This window comes from Galeopterus variegatus, unplaced genomic scaffold (assembly GCF_000696425.1).
Source record: "Galeopterus variegatus unplaced genomic scaffold, G_variegatus-3.0.2 Scaffold963, whole genome shotgun sequence".
Taxonomy (NCBI): domain Eukaryota; kingdom Metazoa; phylum Chordata; class Mammalia; order Dermoptera; family Cynocephalidae; genus Galeopterus; species Galeopterus variegatus.
Genome location: NW_007727074.1, coordinates 493,908 through 513,921, shown reverse-complemented (window position 1 = coordinate 513,921; position 20,014 = coordinate 493,908). Strand labels below are relative to the sequence as shown.

The 20,014-nt window shown below is 33.8% G+C and overlaps 1 protein-coding gene across 1 annotated transcript in view; it reads left to right on the top strand.

Annotated features, from left to right (window-relative positions):
* Positions 1 to 16,716, top strand: part of ATG3 (autophagy related 3) — a 29,411-nt gene extending 12,695 nt beyond the window's left edge. The window contains exons 5-11 of the mRNA XM_008573781.1: positions 6,458 to 6,507; positions 8,929 to 9,010; positions 10,796 to 10,830; positions 11,078 to 11,233; positions 12,085 to 12,212; positions 14,404 to 14,472; positions 16,446 to 16,716. Of these exons, the coding sequence (XP_008572003.1) occupies positions 6,458 to 6,507; positions 8,929 to 9,010; positions 10,796 to 10,830; positions 11,078 to 11,233; positions 12,085 to 12,212; positions 14,404 to 14,472; positions 16,446 to 16,527 (602 nt within the window). The 3' untranslated portion in view covers positions 16,528 to 16,716. The remainder of the gene's footprint in view (positions 1 to 6,457; positions 6,508 to 8,928; positions 9,011 to 10,795; positions 10,831 to 11,077; positions 11,234 to 12,084; positions 12,213 to 14,403; positions 14,473 to 16,445) is intronic.
* The last annotated feature ends 3,298 nt before the right edge of the window (positions 16,717 to 20,014 follow it).

The window sequence follows — 20,014 nt, the reverse complement described above, 5'->3', positions numbered from 1 at the left end:
CTAAAATAATTTAAAAATTATCCTCTTTTTCCCCACTGAGTAGTGCTGTTACACTTCTTTTTTTTTCTGATCTTTCCAAAATCTTCCAACTGCTCTGCTTTAGTTCTCCCATGTCTGGAGCAGCATAGATTTGGGCAGCACATTGGTAGTAAATTGTCTCAACTGACTAGAAGCATTGGTTATAGCAGCATTTCTGCTATCAAGTTAATGAGTTACTCTATTGTGTAATTGTATTTATTTTATGATCACTATCCTAAAATCCAGGTACAAAGTCATTTATCACAAAGATTAGGTGTCAATATGATGGGATTGAAAAAACCTACAGAAATTTGACTAACAACTAAAAAAGTTTGCCCTAGTGATAGGGGACAAGTAACATCATTTTCATATATGGAAATTAACATAGTGTTATACTACAGTTTATTTCATGTATATAATGAATTCTAACTAATGTTAATGAAAGCTACCCATAGAATTTTAGCTTTAAATTATATTCTAATTTAATTAAAGTAGTGCTTCCAACTGATGTTACAAGGTCAGGTGCCTGATTTATTCAGCTCAAGTTCCCCTTGCTTTGTTCCTTGTTTTCCTAGGTTTCTTTTTTTGTTTTTTTTTTTCTATTAGCCTTCATATTAGTCATGGTTCTCCAAAGAAACAGAAACAACAGGATGTGTATATAGGTATAGGTACAGATGGAGGTAGGTAGATTTATTTTAAGGAATTGGTTCACATTATTATGTAGGCTGGCAAGTCTGAATTTTGCAGGGCACTCCACGAGGCTAGAGACCCAGGGAAGGGTTGATGTAGCTTGAGTCCTAAGGCAGTATAGTATGGAGGCTGAATTCCTTCTTCTGGACTTAAGTCTTTTTCTCTTAAGGCCTTTAACTGATTAGATGAAGTCCACCTACATTATGGAGGATAATCTCCTTTACTCAGACTATTGATTTAAATGTTCATCACATCAAAAAAATACCTTCACAGAAACATCTAGGTTGGTGTTTGACCAAATGTCTGGGCACTGCAACCTAGCCAAGATGATGTAAAATTCACCATCACAGCTCTTTGAGAGTATTATGCTCATTAGAGTCATTTGAGCTTTCTTTTTCTTTTCTTTCTTCTTCTTTTTTTTTTAAATTTATCTTTAATGATTGTACATATTCATTGGGCACCAAGCTTACTGTCAACACCTGTGTCCAAGGTGTGATGATCAGATCAATACTATCAGCATGCCTACTACCTCAAACTGCAATTATTCCCCATGTTGGTTGATTCCATGTCTTGGCTATTGTAAATAGAGCTTCAATTAAGATGGGAGTTTATGGGGCTGGCCCGGTGGCGCACTCGGTAGAGTGCGGCGCTTGGGAGCGCGGCGGCGCTCCTGCTGAGGGTTCGGATCCCATATAGAGACCGGTCCGCTCACTGGTTGAGCGTGGTGCGGGCGCGACACCGAGGGTTGCAATCCTGTTGCCGGTCGTGGTACGGGCGCGACACTGATGGTTGCAATCCCGTTACCGGTCACGAAAAAAAGACAAAAAGGAAAAAAAAAAAAGATGGGAGTTTATGTATCCCTTCAACATGATGATTTCCATTTCTTTGGGTATATACCCAGAAGTGGATTGCTGGATTGTATGGTAGATGTATCTGTAGTTGTCTGAGAAACCTCCATACTGTTTTCCATAGTGGCTGTACGAATTTACAGTCCAACCAACAGTGCAGGAGAGTTCCTCTCCACATCCTTGTCAGCATTTGTTATTCTCAGTCTTGTTATTCTCTGGTGGTGGGCTTGTCATAAATGGCTTTTATTGTGTTGAGATACTTTCCTTCTGTATCTAATTTGCTGAGTGCCTTTATCATGAAGAGATGTTGAATTTTGTCAAATGCTTTTTCTGAGTCTAGTGAGATAATCATGTGGTTTTTGTTCTTGATTTTGTTGATGTGGTGTATCACATTTATTGACTTGAGTATATTGAACCATCCTTGCATCTTTGAGATGAATCCCAGTTGATCATTGTGTAAAACTTTTTTGATGTGTTGCTGCATTCTGATTGCTAATGTTTTGTTGAGGATTTTTGCGTCTATGTTTATCAGAAATATTGACCTCTAGTTTTCTTTTTTTGTTGTGTCTTTGTCTGGTTTTGGTATCAGGGTGATCTGGCCTCACAGAATGAGCTTGGGAGAATGGCCTCTGTTTTAATTTTTTGGAATAGTTTGAAGAGAATTGGTATTGATTCCTCTATAAAGGTTTGGTAGAATTGGGCAGTAAAGTCATTCAGTCCTGGGCTTTTCTTTGTTGGGAGACTGTGATTACTGCCTCAATCTAATTGCTTATTATTGGTCTGTGCAGGTTTTCTGGTTCTTCATAGTTCAGGCTTGGTAGTTTGTATTTGTCCAGAAACTGATCCACTTCTTCCAGGTTTTCAAATTTGTTGGTGTATAGTTGTTTATAATAGGCTCGAATGATTCTTTGTATTTCTGTGGTATCAGTTGTAATGTCTCCTTTTTCATTTCTGATTTTTGTTTTTTGAGTCTTTTCCCTTTTTGTTTTTGTTTATCTAGCTAATGGTTTGTCTATTTTGTTGCTCTTCTCAAAAAACCAACTTTCTGTTTCATTGATCTTTTGTATTGTTTTCAGGGTCTCTATGTCATTTAGTTTTGCTCTGATCTTTATTTTCATCTGACTTTAGGATTGGATTGTTCTTGTTTTTCTAGTTCTTTGAGGTGTAGCATTAGGTTGTTTACTTGAAATCTATTTTTTTATGTAAGTGTTTATTGCAGTAAACTTCCCTCTTAGTACTGCTTTTACAGTGTCTCACAGGTTTTGATGTGATGTGTCTATTTTTGTTGGATTAAAGAAATTTTTTGATTTACTGTTTAATTTCTTCTTGGACCCATAAGTTGTACAGGAGCTTTTTAAATTTCCATGTATTTGTGTAGTATCCTGAATTTCATTTGTTACTGATTGCTAATTTTAATTCGTTGTAGTCTGAAAGGATACTTGAGATGATTTCAATTTTTTTTTAAGTTGTTGAGACTTGATTTGTGACCGAACATGTGGTCTGTCTTGGAGAATGTTCCATGTGCTGATGAGAAGAATGTACATTCTGTAGTTGTTGGAGGGAATGTTCTGTAGATATCTGCCAGGTCTTATTGGTCTAAGGTGTAGTTTAAATCCTGTGTTTCTCTGTTGATTTGTTGCCTGAATGATCTGTCCAGTGCTGAGAGGGGTTGTTCATGTCCTCCACTATTATCGTGTTTGAGTCTTTCTCTTTCTTTAGTTCTAATACTGTTTGCTTTATATACCTGGGTGCTCCAGTGTTGGGTACATATTTATTTATGATTGTTATGTCTTCTTGCTGGATAGATCCCTTTAAAATTATATAGTGACCTTCTTTGTCTCTTTTTACATTTTTTAGTTTAAAGTCTATTTTATCCGATATGAGAATAGCTACTCCTGCTCGTTTTTGGTTCCCATTTGCACGGTGTACCTTTTTCCATGCCTTCACTGTTAGATTGTGTGTGTCTTTACAGGTGAGGTGAGTCTCTTGAAGACAGCATATAGTTGAGTCTAGCTTTTTAATCCAGTCCATCAGTCTGTGTCTTTTGAGTAGGTAGTTTAATCCATTTACATTTGGTGGTGTTATTGAGAGGTATTGTCTTACTCCTAGCATTTTATCACTTTCTGTTTGGATGTTTTAAATATCATTTGTTCTTTTCTTCCCCTTTTATTGTTTGTCTTCAGTGTTTGTCAGTTTTTTGAGCTGGTAAGATTTAGTTTCTTTTTTCTTTCTCATTCGCATTTATGTTGTACCAGTGCATTTTGTTCTTACCTGTGTATTTGTGGTAGTGATTATTATTTTTCCAATTCCAAGTTCAGGACTCCCTTGAGAATTCCTTGCAGGGCTGGTTGTGTGGTGATGAACTGCAGTTTTTCTTTGTCTGGGAAATACACTATTTCTCTCACATTTCTGAAGGATAGCCTTGCTGGCCATAGTATTCTTGGATGGCAGTTTTTTGCTTTTAGTATTTTGACTATGTCATCCTATTTTCTTCTCACATTTAGAGTTTCAGTTGAGAAGTCTGCTGTTAGTCTGGTATGGGCTCCATTATAAGCAACATGACAATTTTCTCCGGCTGCTTTTAGGATTCTCTCTTTGTCTTTGAGCTTTGCCAGATTGACTGTAATGTGTCTTAGAGAGGATCTTTTTGGATTGAATCTGTTTGGGGATCTTTTAGCTTCCAGGACCTGAAGGTCTGTGTCTCTCCCCATATCTGGGAAGTTTTCAGTTATTATTTCATTAAATAGATTTTTGATGGCTTTACCTTTCTCCTCCCTTTCTGAAACACCCATGATTCAGATGTTTGTGCACTTAAGGTGATCTGCTAGCTCTCTTAGATTTAATTTTTTTAAACTCTTTCCTTTTTTCTTTTTTTTTTTTTGTCTGCCTGGGTTATTTCACAAAGACCATCTTTGAGATCAGAAATTCCTCTGCTTGCTCTAATCTGCTGCTTAAGCTCTTGGTTGTGTTTTATTTCATTGAATGAGTCTTTCATTTCCAGGTGTTCTGCTACATTCATTTTAAAGTATTAATCACTGTAAATTTCCTCCTGCATATCCTGGATATTTTTTTTTTCTCATTTCATTGTGTTGTCTACTGAGTCTTCTCTTACCTCATTGAGTTTCCTTAAGATAGTCACTCGGACTTCCTTTTCAGTCATTTCAAGGGTTTTCTGTTCTGTAGGGTCTGGTACTTGAGAATTCCTGTATTCCTTTGGTGGTGTCATATTTTCTCTATTTTTTGTACTTGTAATATCTCTACATGATTTCTGGTCCTCTGGTAAATTAGTTTCTTCTATTGCTCTGGAGTGGACTTTGAGGAGGAAGATTTCCTCCTCTTTATCCAGGCTCCTCAGGTGACTCTCCTTGTATCAATGCAGTAAAAAATGCAGTGGGCTATCCACACAGTGGTCATGGCTGCTACTGTCAGCAAACCATCCTTGCAGTGGTAGAAGCTGCGGTGTTGGCTGTTGTGGACCACCTCCACAAAAGCCATGAAGAACCTCCCCCGTCATGGCAGCACAGGCTCCAGCCTTTTGTGTAGGTTGGGCAAGGGGGTGGCTGCCTGGGCCTTCCTGGTTGTGGCGCTATGGGCTTCTGCCTTCTGTGCAGGAGGGTTGGGGGATGGTTGCTGCCTGGAGCCTCCCCAGTCACAGCAGCATAGGCCTGAGCTTCTTTTTCTTTGTCATTTATGTCTTACTTTTACAAGAGTCTGATTTGATAGGATACTACTACATTATTATATTTTAACAAATTGAAGAGGTTTGTTTTTATTTACAGAATTCATTTTATTATATCATTTTATGTTAATTTGGTATGTGCAGATTTGGTTTTAATGTTATGAAATAATCATACCTGTTATGTAGTAATTCCTAGAAAATCTACTATGCTAGACTCGAGGATTGTGACATTATCCGTTTGTGAAAATGAGCTATTCATTCTTCTGTTTAGGCACTTAACATATATCAAAGTCCTAGAAGGCTAACAAAGGAGCTAAGCATATTTTGTTATTTACAGTTTTTTTTCTTCAGTAACTGTAGCTACTGTTTTCTCATTGTATTTCCTATCTTTGTTATACTGTCTAATGGAGAAAACTGACAGATATTTTGAATTAGAAATACTAACTAGCTAACTGGTGGTGCAACCACCTGCTTAATATTTTGAGACAAGTAGATCCTGAGGGTAGTTACTCAATGAGATGCAGTGGTCAGAGAGCATTGAACCAAAAGTCAGCTCACATGGATTTTAATGCCAGATTTTTCATTTAACTGTGTATGAGACTCAAATCATTCCACCTGTTTGGCAACTTCATTTCTTCATAGGGAGAAATTATTATTCCAACCGCCACACAGGATAGTATTTGCAAGGATTAAATAATAAGTAGAGACATTTAGTCAAGTAGAAAACCCCATATAAATGTGATATACAATATCACTGTCTTTGGTTGGGGAAGGGGGGCATCTTAGATTTCTGAAGCGAATAGTGTATTAGCATAAATACCATATCGAGAAAATTTTGATGCAGGTTTAATTAAAATGTAAGTGTGAGTCTTGTAGTCTTTTAATCTGTTTACTTCTTGCAGTCTCTTAATCTGTTTACTTTCTTAGAATGTGTTGTGATAGAGAATCAAGGAAGGTAAATGAGTAGAAAATGAAGAATGATAAGAAAAGGATAATTCATGGTAAAATATTAGATTCATTTTTTTTTTATTTGAGGAGGTGCTTTTGGGATTATTTATTTCTATTAGAGTTCATTTGTAAAGATGCTGCTAATATTTGCCTCCTCGTGTCAGAGAAGTTGCAAGAATTTAGATAATTTTAAGTGTTTTCATATTGTTTAATCAGGTAAATGGGATGTTTACAGCTTAATTTTAGTTATTCTTTTCTGCCGAATTTTAAACAGGTATTGCAGGAATAACTGAAGCAGTTAAGGAGATTACACTGGAAAGCAAGGTACAGTAAATTAGTTACCTTTCTAAATTTAATGACTTAGTCATTTGCATGTGTGTACACACACACACACATTTTGAGATTACTTGTATCTTTCTTGTCCAAATTCTATTTATTATCAAACTCTTGAATTTCAGCAATTCTTTTTCCCCTTTCATTTTTCTACATCAGCATACCAAATCATTACTGCTTCCTAATTTTCCTTAATATGTAGTGTGGTTAGGAAAAACATTTTAGGATTGTAACTGGTACAAACTAATTTTCACTAATTGAAAAGACTTCTTTGTTAGTTTCAAAGATGGATTTTTGTTTTAAAGCACAGTTAGTACCAAATGTTGTGTAAGTGAAGTATTTGAGTGGGAGAGGTATCTACTTGCAGATCAGTCGATGCTAATTATTGAAGTTTAAATAGTGTAATTTAAATACTTCATAAGCAGTTTAATTATTCTCTCTGTATTTTCTTAAATTACTCATGATGTGGAGTTTTGTTTGGTTTTGTTTTTGAAAATTTAAAGGTAAACTTTAGCTTAGCATCACCCAAAATTGTGGCATTTTGAATAAATGGAAACCAAACCAGTTAAGTTTTATTGTATGATTTATTTTGAGGTGAGGCTAAAATAGATAATTGGGTGGAGTTTTTCTGCTTCAAAGTTTTCAGTTAACTCAGTCTGTATATATTATATTAGCTTTTCATTCCTCAGAGAGATTGATTGTTGTCTTTGTATTTTTATATAGCTTGAAATGATATGAAAAATAATATAAAATGCCTTCACCCTTATTTTTTCTTTATTATTATTATTATTTACATATTTATTTTTTAGTGGCTAGCCAGTATGGGGATCTGCAACCTTGACCTTGATGTTATAATACTGGGCTCTAACCAAGTGATCTGATAGGCCAGCCCATTAATTATTTTTTTAACAGTCAAGTCTCTTAGAGGATAGAATATTTAGACGGAATGATTGTGTTCCTATTGTTCTTATGAAACATTCACTACAACAGGTACTAAATTAAGATATGCTTTGTGTGTTTTGTTATTTGGATCTTTTGGGGTTCATAACTGGGGCTTAACAGAAAGTGTCAGAAACTAAAACAAATGTTATTTTTTTCAATGTACAATTTTATGCTTGCCAGGGATTAAGGTTCAATTCACTGTCGTGAGAATTCAGCCTTTTGAAATTATACTTTTTGGAGAGTTTGAATGACTAAGGAGAAATCACACAAATGGCTTTGCTGCTTCAGAAGATCTTCTAATTTACTATGGATGTTAGAGTATATGTTTCAGACTTGGGGAATGGCAAATGACAGTAATATGTATGGCATTTTTTTGGATAGGTTTATGGTAATTCGGGAATTTTTAGTAAATGCAATAATGGTTAATATGGTACTTGGTATCCCACTTAACATCCTTATGTCCTACTAAGGGGTGAATACTTAGAATAATTTACAATTAGAATATATCTTTTCTGTCATTTCCTATTTAATATAGAATTTGTATTATTTTTTATAACTTAGTGCTTAAAATATTTGCCATTCTGACACAAGTATTAATATTGGTTGTTGATTTCTACTGTATTATACTGTATCAAGTATGAATATCATCAACATGATTAAATTTTAATGATTAGTTTAATGATCAGTCAGCTCATCTAATAATTATCCGGACACTGATGGTCTTTCTTATGTTTCACATTTGGGGTGTAATAATGATACATATGATTTAAGTTTCAAGTGGTAAGTAAAATCATCCCTAAGTAAAATATAACCTAGGTGAAACTAGATGTCCAATTTATTCACTTACTATGTTGACTTCAAATTTTCAGAATGTTAATTTGTGAAAATGATAACTATATATTAGGCCTGTCATTGGTTAGCATTATTCTTTTATTGTCGAGCTAATAATATAGTTGAGAAATTGAACTAGAATCTTATGTGTGATAATAACTGTAAAGTCTGATAACTTTTGCTTAATTCAGCTAGGATATTATAAACGAATTAGAATATAATAGTATTTGATTCATAAATTATTTTAGCTTATAAATGTATTGTGATCTGCAAATATATACTCTTTTTCTCCTTTAAATTGTAAGTGTACAAGTGAACATTAAACTGATTTTCTAATAATGAATTGCTTGACTAAAAATACTGTTCTATTGAGAGTAGAACTGGCAACTATTTTTAATGGTTAGCTTCAATGACTCTTGGCGTTCTCATATACCTTTGGTATTTTTCAGTTACAGCACTTAGCATATTACTTTTAATGATTGATTTATGGCTTTGTCATCCCTACCAAAGTTTGAGGTTTTTGAGGATAAGAACTGCCTTATCACCCTTATTTTCACAGTGGTTAGCACTGTGCTAGCACATGGGTGTTCAGTGTTTGAACTAAGAACATAGTGACTTTAAATATATTTAATTTCAAAGGACAGTATAAAACTCCAAGATTGCTCAGCACTATGTGAAGAGGAAGAAGAGGAAGATGAAGGAGAAGCTGCAGATATGGAAGGTATTCATATTTTAGATGTTCTTTAATTCCCGTAGAATATTGATTTGGAAATATTTGCAATTCATGTGGATTAAGAATTCTTCTCCATTGAGTTTTAAGTTTTAACATTTAGCAGCCTACGGAGGATTTTGTTTAGTTTAAATTTCATCATTGCAAAACTTATCTTAATCTTAGACTCTTCTGTTTTATCTAAAACTATAAAAGTGGCATGAAGTCATTAAACATTCACTACATTCCTCTACTTACTATGTCTCAATCAACCCTTTGTAAGTTGGAAATACTGCACTGTATTTCTGACTTACGATGGGTTTCTTATGACTTATCCCCACCATATGTTAAGGAGCATCTGTATACTGTATAAGATTATTATAAGAGTTAGGGAGAAAAATAAAGGAGGGAAAGAAATGGAGATCTGGGGGTGGGAATGAGTGTTGTAATTTTTAAATAAATTGGTCAAGAAAAATCTCATCGAATATGCATTTGAATAAAGCCTGGAAGGAAGCGAATGAACAAGCTGTTTGGATATCTGGGGAAAGAGTGCAAAGGCTCTGAGGCAAGTGCATATGTGGCTTATATAAAATATAAACTACTTCAAGGAGGCTCCTATGTATAGAGAAGAGGGAGGGGAGAGTAATAAAGGATAGAATTAGAGAGGTAGCTGGGGGCCTGCTTGTGTAGGGTCCTGACTTTAACTCAGAGTGAGACAAGAAGCCATGGAAGGTTTTCTAAGTACAAGAGTGACGTAATTTAATATTTTAACAGAATTACTGTGACTGTAGTGTTGAGAATAGACTGAAGGGAGAAAGGGACAACAATTAGGAGGCTATTTTGATAATCTAGCAAGAAACAGTGGTGGCTTGGGCCAGGGTCATGACATTGGTAGTGATGAGAAATATTTGATGGTAGAGCCGAAAGGATTTGCTGCTGGATTGCATGTGGGATTCTAAAGGCAGAGTAGTTAAGTGTGACTCCGGTATTTTTGACCTGAGCATCTGGAAAGATGCCATTAACTGAGATGGGGAAAATTAAAAGAATGATTAGCTTTGGTGAGTGTCAGGAGCTCGGTTTTAGTCATGTGATATTTGTAGTGCCCAATAGTCCAGCCAGTGGAGCCATAAAGTAAACAATTAGATACCCAAGTCTTTGGTGAGGGACTAAATTTGGGAGTCATCAGCATTTTGAAGCCATTTAGTAAGCATGGATAGAGAAGAGACAAGGTCCAAGAACTGAGCCCTTGGTTACTGCAGTATTTTGTTTTGTTTTGTTTTTAAAGTAGAGGCAATGAAAAAGAACCAGCACAGGAGATATTTAAGGAGGAGCCAATGAGGTGGGAGGAAAGCCAGGAAAATATGGCATCTTAAAAGCCAAGGAAAGAAAATATTCCAAGGAGGAGAGAATAAATCATGCCAGATGTTACTGAGAGATCAGTTAAGATTAATCTTGGAATTTATCCAGTTAGGGTGCATCAAAGAGGAGGTCACTGATGGCATTAATGAGCATGTTTTATGCAGTTATATAAGTAGCCTTGTATACACTGTAGAGTCACTGAGGACTCTACAGTATTATTATGCCAGTTAATACTGTGAATGGACTGTAGCACTGACCAGGCCTTAACAATGCTCAGGGTCTGGTCATGTAAAGTATCTACATAGAAGTATAGAATTAGCTCATTCATCTCTCTTCAATATCTTCAGTTAAAAATAAAAGTAAAACCCCAGTTTTTGAATAAAGTAACATAAAGTTTGGTTTTGAACTTGATTAATCTTTTGTTGCTTTTTATAACAGAATATGAAGAGAGTGGATTGTTGGAAACAGATGAGGTTTGTAAATTGAGTTTTCTTTTGTTAATTTTTAATGGATGAACTTGGGGTTAGTGTTCTTATTAATAATATATTGATCTTTCAAATCAACTTTTGTTTACATTGTAACATGTAAAATTTTAACTTTGAATTTTAAGTTCATCTACTTTGGAGAAAAAAAATATAGGATGGGAAAAATATATTTTCTAGAATGTCACATTCATACTGACTTAATGGTTTTAAATTTTTCTCCATTATTATGTGCCAGGCTACCCTAGACACAAGGAAAATAGTAGAAGCTTGTAAAGCTAAAACTGATGCTGGAGGTGAAGATGCTATTTTACAAACCAGAACTTACGACCTTTACATCACTTATGATAAATATTACCAGACGCCACGACTATGGTTGTTTGGCTATGATGAGGTAAAAATAAAGAGAAATGTATTTTAATGTAAATATTTTAAGTTGTTGGGGTTTGTTTATTTGTTTGTTTGTTTGTTTTTTGGACCCACTGTCACCAGAAAATTGTTGGGTTTAATTCTTTCTTTATTAGGTCCATGGGTATATATTGTGCTTTTTTGGAAATCATTTGTTTTACAATTTTCTGCTTAATGTTGAGCTTAATTCTCTCTTATTTTGAATAAACTATGAATTATTCAGTGTGACAACAATAATACTAAAAATTAAACAGAAATAATCTGTTACATAGTTTTTCCTTGGCCTCTAAGCTTATCTCTTCAGAATGTGTGGGAAATTGAACTTGGTACGTTTTATTAAATTTTGTTTGGTACTATATTTGTTGGATATACAAGCATTTACAAAATGATTATGTCACATGTATTTTTTCCCTTAAGAAAGGAAACCTTTTTTACTCATCTACATAATTGAATTAAAGGATAATTGAAATAAAATCAACTTGTTTAACTGGTTACTTTTATGACTGAAAATCGGAAACAAGAAAATAAAACAAAATAGGCCAAAAAGATGAGTTATAAAGTTATAAAATGTTTTGACAGCCACAAAGCTGCCTTTTTGTGGATCTTTTCGGTTTTAGGTGGTGGCTGATGTTGAATAGCTTAGATGCTCAGACTCCTTCCCCTCTCCCCTCCCTTCTGTAAATAAATTATAAACTTTCCCTAAATAATCTGATACTTCTAAATAGTGTGGAATTATAAATTGCAAATGATGTAGGATGGGATAAGTATATTATAAACATTGAGGTTTAGACTAAAAGTTTTTAAATAATAATTTCATAGCATTGTCTATGCTTTCAGCAAAGGCAGCCTTTAACAGTTGAGCACATGTATGAAGACATCAGTCAGGATCATGTGAAGAAAACAGTGACCATTGAAAATCATCCTCATCTCCCACCACCTCCTATGTGTTCAGTTCACCCATGCAGGTCAGTATATATACATACATTTGTGTATTTTGTGTGTGTCTGTGTGTGTGTAGATGTACTTCATGGGTTTATTACTTGGGAATCTTTAAACATAGTACCCTAAAAGAAAAAATTTACTTAATAAGCAGATTAAGTTCTCATTTTTCTTTTTCATAAATGTTCTTGTTAAGTATGTAGGAACAAGAGAAAAAAGCTCACCAATTTATTTTAAGTTTAATACATTAAGAATATTTTTTTGCTCTGTGTGTGTTTAGTTATAGAATAAATCTTTGTGATTTTACTTCTCTTTTTAGCTTAAAGAATAGTTTAGAAGATCCTGTCTTGGACTCACAAATACTCTTTATTTAGATACAGTTTGCTAGAGCATAAAGTTAACCTTGTGCTCTTTTTGGGTGACTTGTTTATGTCCTGTTATTGGTTAGTAAAGAGAAATATATGAAGAGTTTCTAACCTCCTTTATTCTTCAGTTGAGATGTCTTCAGCTTTATCAAATCAAGTGTATTTATAATTTGGGATTTTCTTTATATCAATGTATTTTCACAGGGCCAAATAAGTGAAGCCAAGCCTATATACATGATTTGTTCAGAATTTTTCTTTAAAAAAGTTATATGCTAATTTATTTGGGTTAGCTATTCTAATAGGTAACTTTCACAGTTCATTGAAAAGTACTGGTAACATGCTGGGAATGGTATTTTTCAATGAAAACTCTGATATTCCTTTCACTAAAAGATGAAACATTTAGTTTCTTCCTTCCCCTTTTCTAGTTAAAAAAAAAAAAAAAAAAGTTGGTTATTTTCTTCTCATTACCTATAAGCTCTTTATTCCCAACACTAAAAGATGAAACATTTAGTTTCTTCCTTCCCCTTTTCTAGTTAAAAAAAAAAAAAAAAGTTGGTTATTTTCTTCTCATTACCTATAAGCTCTTTATTCCCAAACTTTACCCCATAGTAAGCCTAGTTCATTTTCTCAACTTGTTTATGTCAAGAACTTTAATATTGCTAACTGTGAAAACTAATTCTAGGGTCAGTTTTAGTTTTGAATTCTAACAGGTTTTCATTTTTGAGAGTTATTGTGTTGGTTCCTCTTGTGGTTTTAACGGTCAGGATGGTGCTTATCAAACTGAGGCATGTCTCTTTCTGAGGGGTAAATTTTACAGTTGGGTGAAAGAGAGTTTAATTGTTAATTATCTTAAACTTTTTATTAAAATATATGACTGTGTTATAAAATGAGATGTAAATATGGCAAAAAGCAAAACAAAACTGGGAGCCTATAAAATGGAACTTCAAGGACATTTGAGGCCTTTCCATGGGCTGCCTCAGATTGTGCCTTCCATTTCTCAGAGCTAACTCAGAGCTAATCCTCTGATACTCAGCCCCACTCTCAACTTATAAGTTGACTGCATCTGTCTTGAAGGGTATATTCATGAAAACTTAAGTGGCATCGTTTAATCCAGGGTATGTATGAAGACTGTTTCTTTTATATGTTGCCTTTTTCTTAGTTTATGTGCCCAGACATTTACTTTGATACCACCTTTTTCTATAGCACAGGAGAGATACTAGTTAGCCATGAAAAGATCTGTGGATAGGACAGAAACTTCAGAAAAATACCTTTCTTTAAAAGCCAAAAAATTATTTTTAAATAAAATCCGATAAATTTTATAATATCCACTAGGACAAAGAAAAAAATAGAAACTTCTTGATTCTGACCAGTTATCTTTTCTTGAACCCTTTCAAGTTTGGGCTTATTCTCAGCTAAATATTTAAACAGTCAGAATCAAGATTGTAGATACCTCACTGCTTTTTTGACCAGCTGTTATCATGCAGCATCTTTGAATTTGCCTGGTCTGATTCTTTTTTGTCTCTCAGTGCAAACAGCCATTGTTCCAATTTTATCCACTGGCATGATTTTCCCTCCTCTGGTTTTCTGCCTCCCTTCTCTGTCCCCATTATCAGATACCTGACTCATGCCATTGTGTTCATTGTTACTACCATAGCTTTTTAAAATTACCCCCTCCCCCAATAAAACTATCTGCATGGCTCAACAATCTGACTTATGGGGGAGTAGGGGGATATTTTGTAATATATCTATTTTATGTTAAAAATTAATTTTGGTAGATTGCACACATGAAAACATGCTTTTCCTATTTTGATCTAATTGATCTACACTAATAAGATTTGTTCTTTGCTTTTAGGCATGCTGAGGTGATGAAGAAAATTATTGAGACTGTTGCAGAAGGAGGGGGAGAACTTGGTGTTCATATGTATCCTTACCTATATTTGTGTGATTGGTGGCAAAATGACTACTAGGGGTTTTTTTTGTTGTTTTTGTTTGTTTGTTTGTTTCTTCCTTTTTGGGAAAATTAGTGTAACCTTAATGCTTGGTGTTCATATGTATCCTTACCTATATTTGTGTGATTGGTGGCAAAATGACTACTAGGGTTTTTTTTTGTTGTTTTTGTTTGTTTGTTTGTTTCTTCCTTTTTGGGAAAATTAGTGTAACCTTAATGACACAGGATGTATAACTTATAACTTGTTTTAGCCCCTCATATATGGAAGTCCTAGTGGGAGCCTTTAATTTATTTAGGAAGTGTTATATTGTGATAGTTATGCCTTGTTTGGTTGGTTAGCACATGTCCCTCTGTGCACCAGTTGGCTCTACTTTGTTGCAGGGGTAACCTGCTAATTTAGAATAACATGAATATCATTTCCTTAGGTATATTTCCAATTTAACATGTTACCAAAATGTACCTTTCCATCAGGTAAAAGTATAGTTAGGTTGAGTTAATTTGAGATCTCCCCAAAGCAAAGAATTCAAGTTAAACAGGTTAATTAGAAAGTAAAGTACATGAAATACTTTAGCTATTTTCAAAATATAGTATTTTCATTTTTCTCCAGAGAAGAGCACCTTTCTTGTATCTTACTGTGGTTCTCTTAATCAGTTCTCTGGGATTGACAGTAGTAATAAAGTTAACGTCCAAGCAAACTGTTGGATCCCGAAATGCACATATTTATGGCATGGATTCATCAAAAGCAGTCAAAGTCAGTGATTTAGGTGCCAGATAGCTTAAATTGGTTTGGTGCTAGAATGATAACGGACTTGGTAGTTCATGCCACTTAGTATTAGACATATACTGAGGGGTCATCACTGTCTTGAAGCTACAGGTAACCTAACCATTGCTAATAAAGTGTGTCCCTCGGGGAATCATTGGGGTGATTTGACATTGAAACAAACCAAGAACTTTTAGTCCAAACCACATTTACTCCTGAAATCCTATTGTGCAGAAATTCCATATTCATCCCTGTGTTGGAGGCTAGAGAGCAACTTGGAAGACTGTCTCTATATAATTCATGATAGAGTCATTTCATTGGTTTCCCCAGCAAAATTAAGTAAGCTCTTGATGTTTCAAGTCCAATGGGACATAGAAAAAATTTTCGGATTTTATTAAAGACAGTATAGTATAGCAGATTTTATGCCACATACACATGTAGTTGGCCCTCTGTATCTGTGTGTTCCACATCCATGGTTTCAACCAACCATGGATTGAAAATATTTGGGAAAAAAATGGCGTCTGTACTTATCATGTACAGATTTTTTTTTCTTGTCATTATTCTCTAAACAATGCAGTATAAAAACTACATAGCACCCTCATATACGGGAGGATATTCATAGGTTATATGCAAAAATTATGCCTTTTTTGTCAGGGACATGAGCATCCATAGATTTTGGCATTTGCAAGAGGTTCTGGAACCAGTCCCCCATGGATACCAAGGGACAACTATACTCACCCAGAACCAGTCCATTGTGATGAGTTTCCATAATTTTTTCTATTTTGCTACAGTGCTGTTATATTCTGTCTTGCCTCATTTTTTTACATATTCTAGGAAACTTACGTGCAGTTAAGTGTGCCAAATAAATTAGTAAATTTTATACTCATTTAAAATATGGACACTGTTCTTATTTTTAAATCAAAGTTATTGAGCTCATATGAACTCCAACTTATTAGGAAGTTTCAAACTCAAATATTTGAATGGGTGGTTAGGCAGTCGAAGTTAAAGAGAGCCTTACGTTAAATAGACACAAATTTGTGTGATAGAATTTTCTTAATAAACTTGATGTAAGATTTTGTCATATAATTTTTCTGAGAAATTATGGATTAATGAAATGGGTAATTACAATGAAGGCTTAAAACAGAACAATTTACAAACCTTATTTTCCTTAGCTAAAGACCTTTAGGTATCTTCTAATTTTCTTGAAATTTGTACAAGCTGTCATTCCAACAATAGAATATGACTACACAAGACACTTCACAATGTAATGAAGAGAGCATAGAGTCTATCCTAATTATTGGTTCTGATTTTTAAAGAATTAACCCATAGATGTGACCATTGCCCATATTCACCAATATGTATAATTTCTCTAATAAAGGGACTTATATGTTTATGCATTAAATAAAAAAAATGTTCTACTACCAACCTTATTTGTTTAATAAAAATGAGTGTAAAGAGACAGTTTTTCTCAATTGTTATCAAAAGATTATATAATAGGATTTCCCCTAAATAACAATTCTTTGAGTGAAGATGTATCACATATAAAAGGACAGAATTTTTTGTTCCCATTTATAAGGAAGGAATTAAATTTGTAATTAGCGTCAAAAGTAGAATTTGAAAATCCATGCTAAACTATCTTCTCGTTTTTCTCTTTGTGATTCCTTTTGTTTTCCCTTTCTTACCGTCTTCCCAGTTGCATGTTTGGTAGTAGTAAATATTTATGAAGCACTTACCGTGTGCCAAGAAATATGCTAAGTACTACTACTTATAAGTTTATACCACCAAAATTATTTTTTTATTAAGGATTCAGGAATATTTCTTCTATTGTGGTTGCCTGGTAGAATACTAGAATTTAAAGGGATCCCTTTGTTGTATAATGTTAGTTTGTAGATCTGAATATAGTTCCGAAAGGCAAGTGTTCTACTCTGGGACACATACTGTGAGCCAAAGAATTTACCCAGGCCTTTGACTCTTCCCTTCACATTCTCTCTGTACCCCCACATTGCCTCTCATCCCTGTTTTTTCTAGTCTGCATAAAGTGGAGGGTAATCCTGCCTCCAGGGAGCCATAGTTTTTCATGTTTTATTTTTTTTCTTATCGTTAAAGAGCATTCTCCTTATCTTTGGTGCCTCTTTGTTTTCCTCCCTTTTCCAATTGTAGTCTAATTCTTGTGTTGCGAGGAAATCTCCGTAATTAAAATAATGACTTGGTGGAGGTAATATGGTGTTTGATATGGTATAATATGGAGATATAAACGTGGATGTCATCCTCTAATATATTTCAAATATCCTACTTGCTGATGTAGCCAGCAAGCTACTCTCCTTTCTTAATTTAAATTCATCTTCTAAACTGATTTTACTGAAATATTTTATTTTTGAGTACCTTGATCTAAAATTTGAATGTTCTCCAATATTAGATGTTGTCACATTGTCAGCATTTTTCTCCCAGTTAAGTCTTATTTATCAAAAGTACAGAAACCCACCCTCAATTCTTTTTTTTTTTTTTTTTTTGTTGGTTAAGTAAGTAGTCATATTTATATCAGTCACTACTAGCTAGCATAAATTTTTTGGTCAAACCTGTTTAGTTTCAGATCTGTCTTCCAGTCAATGTGTTTGTTATGGATCTCTAATATATAAACAAATGTGAGTTTGCTAATGGTATAAATGTGTTTTTATGAGTTCAGATTTATAGCACTCATTGAGAACTTCTTTTTTTTTTTTTTTTTTATTGTTGGTTAAGTAAGTAGTCATATTTATATCAGTCACTACTAGCTAGCATAAATTTTTTGGTCAAACCTGTTTAGTTTCAGATCTGTCTTCCAGTCAATGTGTTTGTTATGGATCTCTAATATATAAACAAATGTGAGTTTGCTAATGGTATAAATGTGTTTTTATGAGTTCAGATTTATAGCACTCATTGAGAACAATAATTTGATGAGCCATGGAGTTGTTTTGATGTGCTTGAAATTGAAATTTAGATTATAGATAATTTTATAAGCCTTCACATCCTGTTTATTTTTAATTTTAGTTCTGTAGTTTTTTAAAACATCTGATTCACATAAATACTAGCAAATGGTAATTAAAAAAATTTTTTTAACTTTTTTTTTTAAAACAATTTTGGATTTACAGAATACTTCCAAAGGATAGCACAGAATCCTGTACACCCTTCACCCAGCTTCCTCTAATTTTAATATCTTACCTACCATGATATATTTATCTAAACTAAGAAATTAACATTGATACAATACTATAAACTATAGATTTTATTCACAATTCCCTGTTTTTTCCACTAATGTCTTTTTTTTAATTCCGGAATCCAATCTAGGATACTGCATTGAATTTAGTTGTCATGTCTCCTAGTGTCTTCCAATCTGTGACAGTTTCTCAGTCTTTTACTGTCTGTCATGACCTTGATACTTTTGAAGACTAATGGTCAGAAATTTTGTACAGTGTTCCTCAGTTTGGATTTGTCTGATATTTTCTCATAATTAGCCTGTAGTTAATGAATTTTGGGAAGAATACCACAGAAGTGATGTGTCCTTGTCTTTTCATTACGTCATGATAGTTAGTTTATGGTGTCTGTTAGGTTTCTGTACTGTAGTTATTTTTTTCTTTCCATTGTTAGGAATGAGTCACAAAGTATATAGAAGTTTATAGCCTCAAGGGGAGAGGAATTAATCTTTGCTGCCCAGGGAAAGGAGGGTCAAAGAATGTGTGACCAGCCATGTGTTAAAACCACCAAAGTAATTAGTTAATTTAGGGAGACTTGCCTGAAACGATTATTACTGTCTATTTTGCCTATATCACACTTCCTTGATTTGTAGTAAATGCTGAAATCAGTTAGTACGAGCCCTCCAGCCTTATTCTTTTAAAGAATTGTTTCAGCTATTGTAGTTTTTTTGCCTTTCCGTATACAGTTTTTAGAATCAGCTTATCTATACAAAAAAAGCTTACTGGGTTTTTGATTGGAAGTGCCTTGTGTCTATAAATCAAGTTAGGGAGAATTCACATCTTAACAGTATTGAGTCTTCAAATATATTAATACAGTATATCTCTCCATTTATTTAGGTTTTATTTTATTTTATTTCTTTCATCCTGCACATATTTTGTTAGATTTTATACCTAAGTACTTTGGGGCTTTATGGTGCTATTATAATTTTTTTTTAATTTCAAATTCCTGTTGTTTATTCCTTGTACATAGGAATACAATCGGCTTTCATATACTGATTGACCTTGTATTCTACAACCTTGCTAAAGTCATTTTTAATTCTAGTAGTTTATTGTAGATCCTTTTAGATTTTCTACACAGACAATTATGTCATCTGCAAATATAGACAATTTTACCTCTTTGTTTCTAATTTATTTGTTTTTTCTTGCCTTATTGAACTGTCTAGGAATTCCAGTATACAGTTAAATAGGAGTGATGACAGGATACATCTTTGCCTTGTTCCTAGTCTTTGAGAGAAAGCAGTTTCTCACCATTAAGTAGAATATTACCTGTAGTTCTTCGTAGATGTCCTTTGGTAGGTTATGGAAGCTCTCTTCTAGTTCTAGTTTACTGAGAGTTTTTCCCATGAATTGTGAATTTTTCCAGTTTTTTTCTTACATCTATTGAGATGATCATATTGTTTTGTTTTTTTAGTTTGCTAATTTGGTAAATTACAGTGATAATTGAAGCAGCCTCACACTTCTTAATGAACCCCATAGTATTATTTTTATATATTGGTGGATTCAGTTTCCTGAAATTTTACCGATT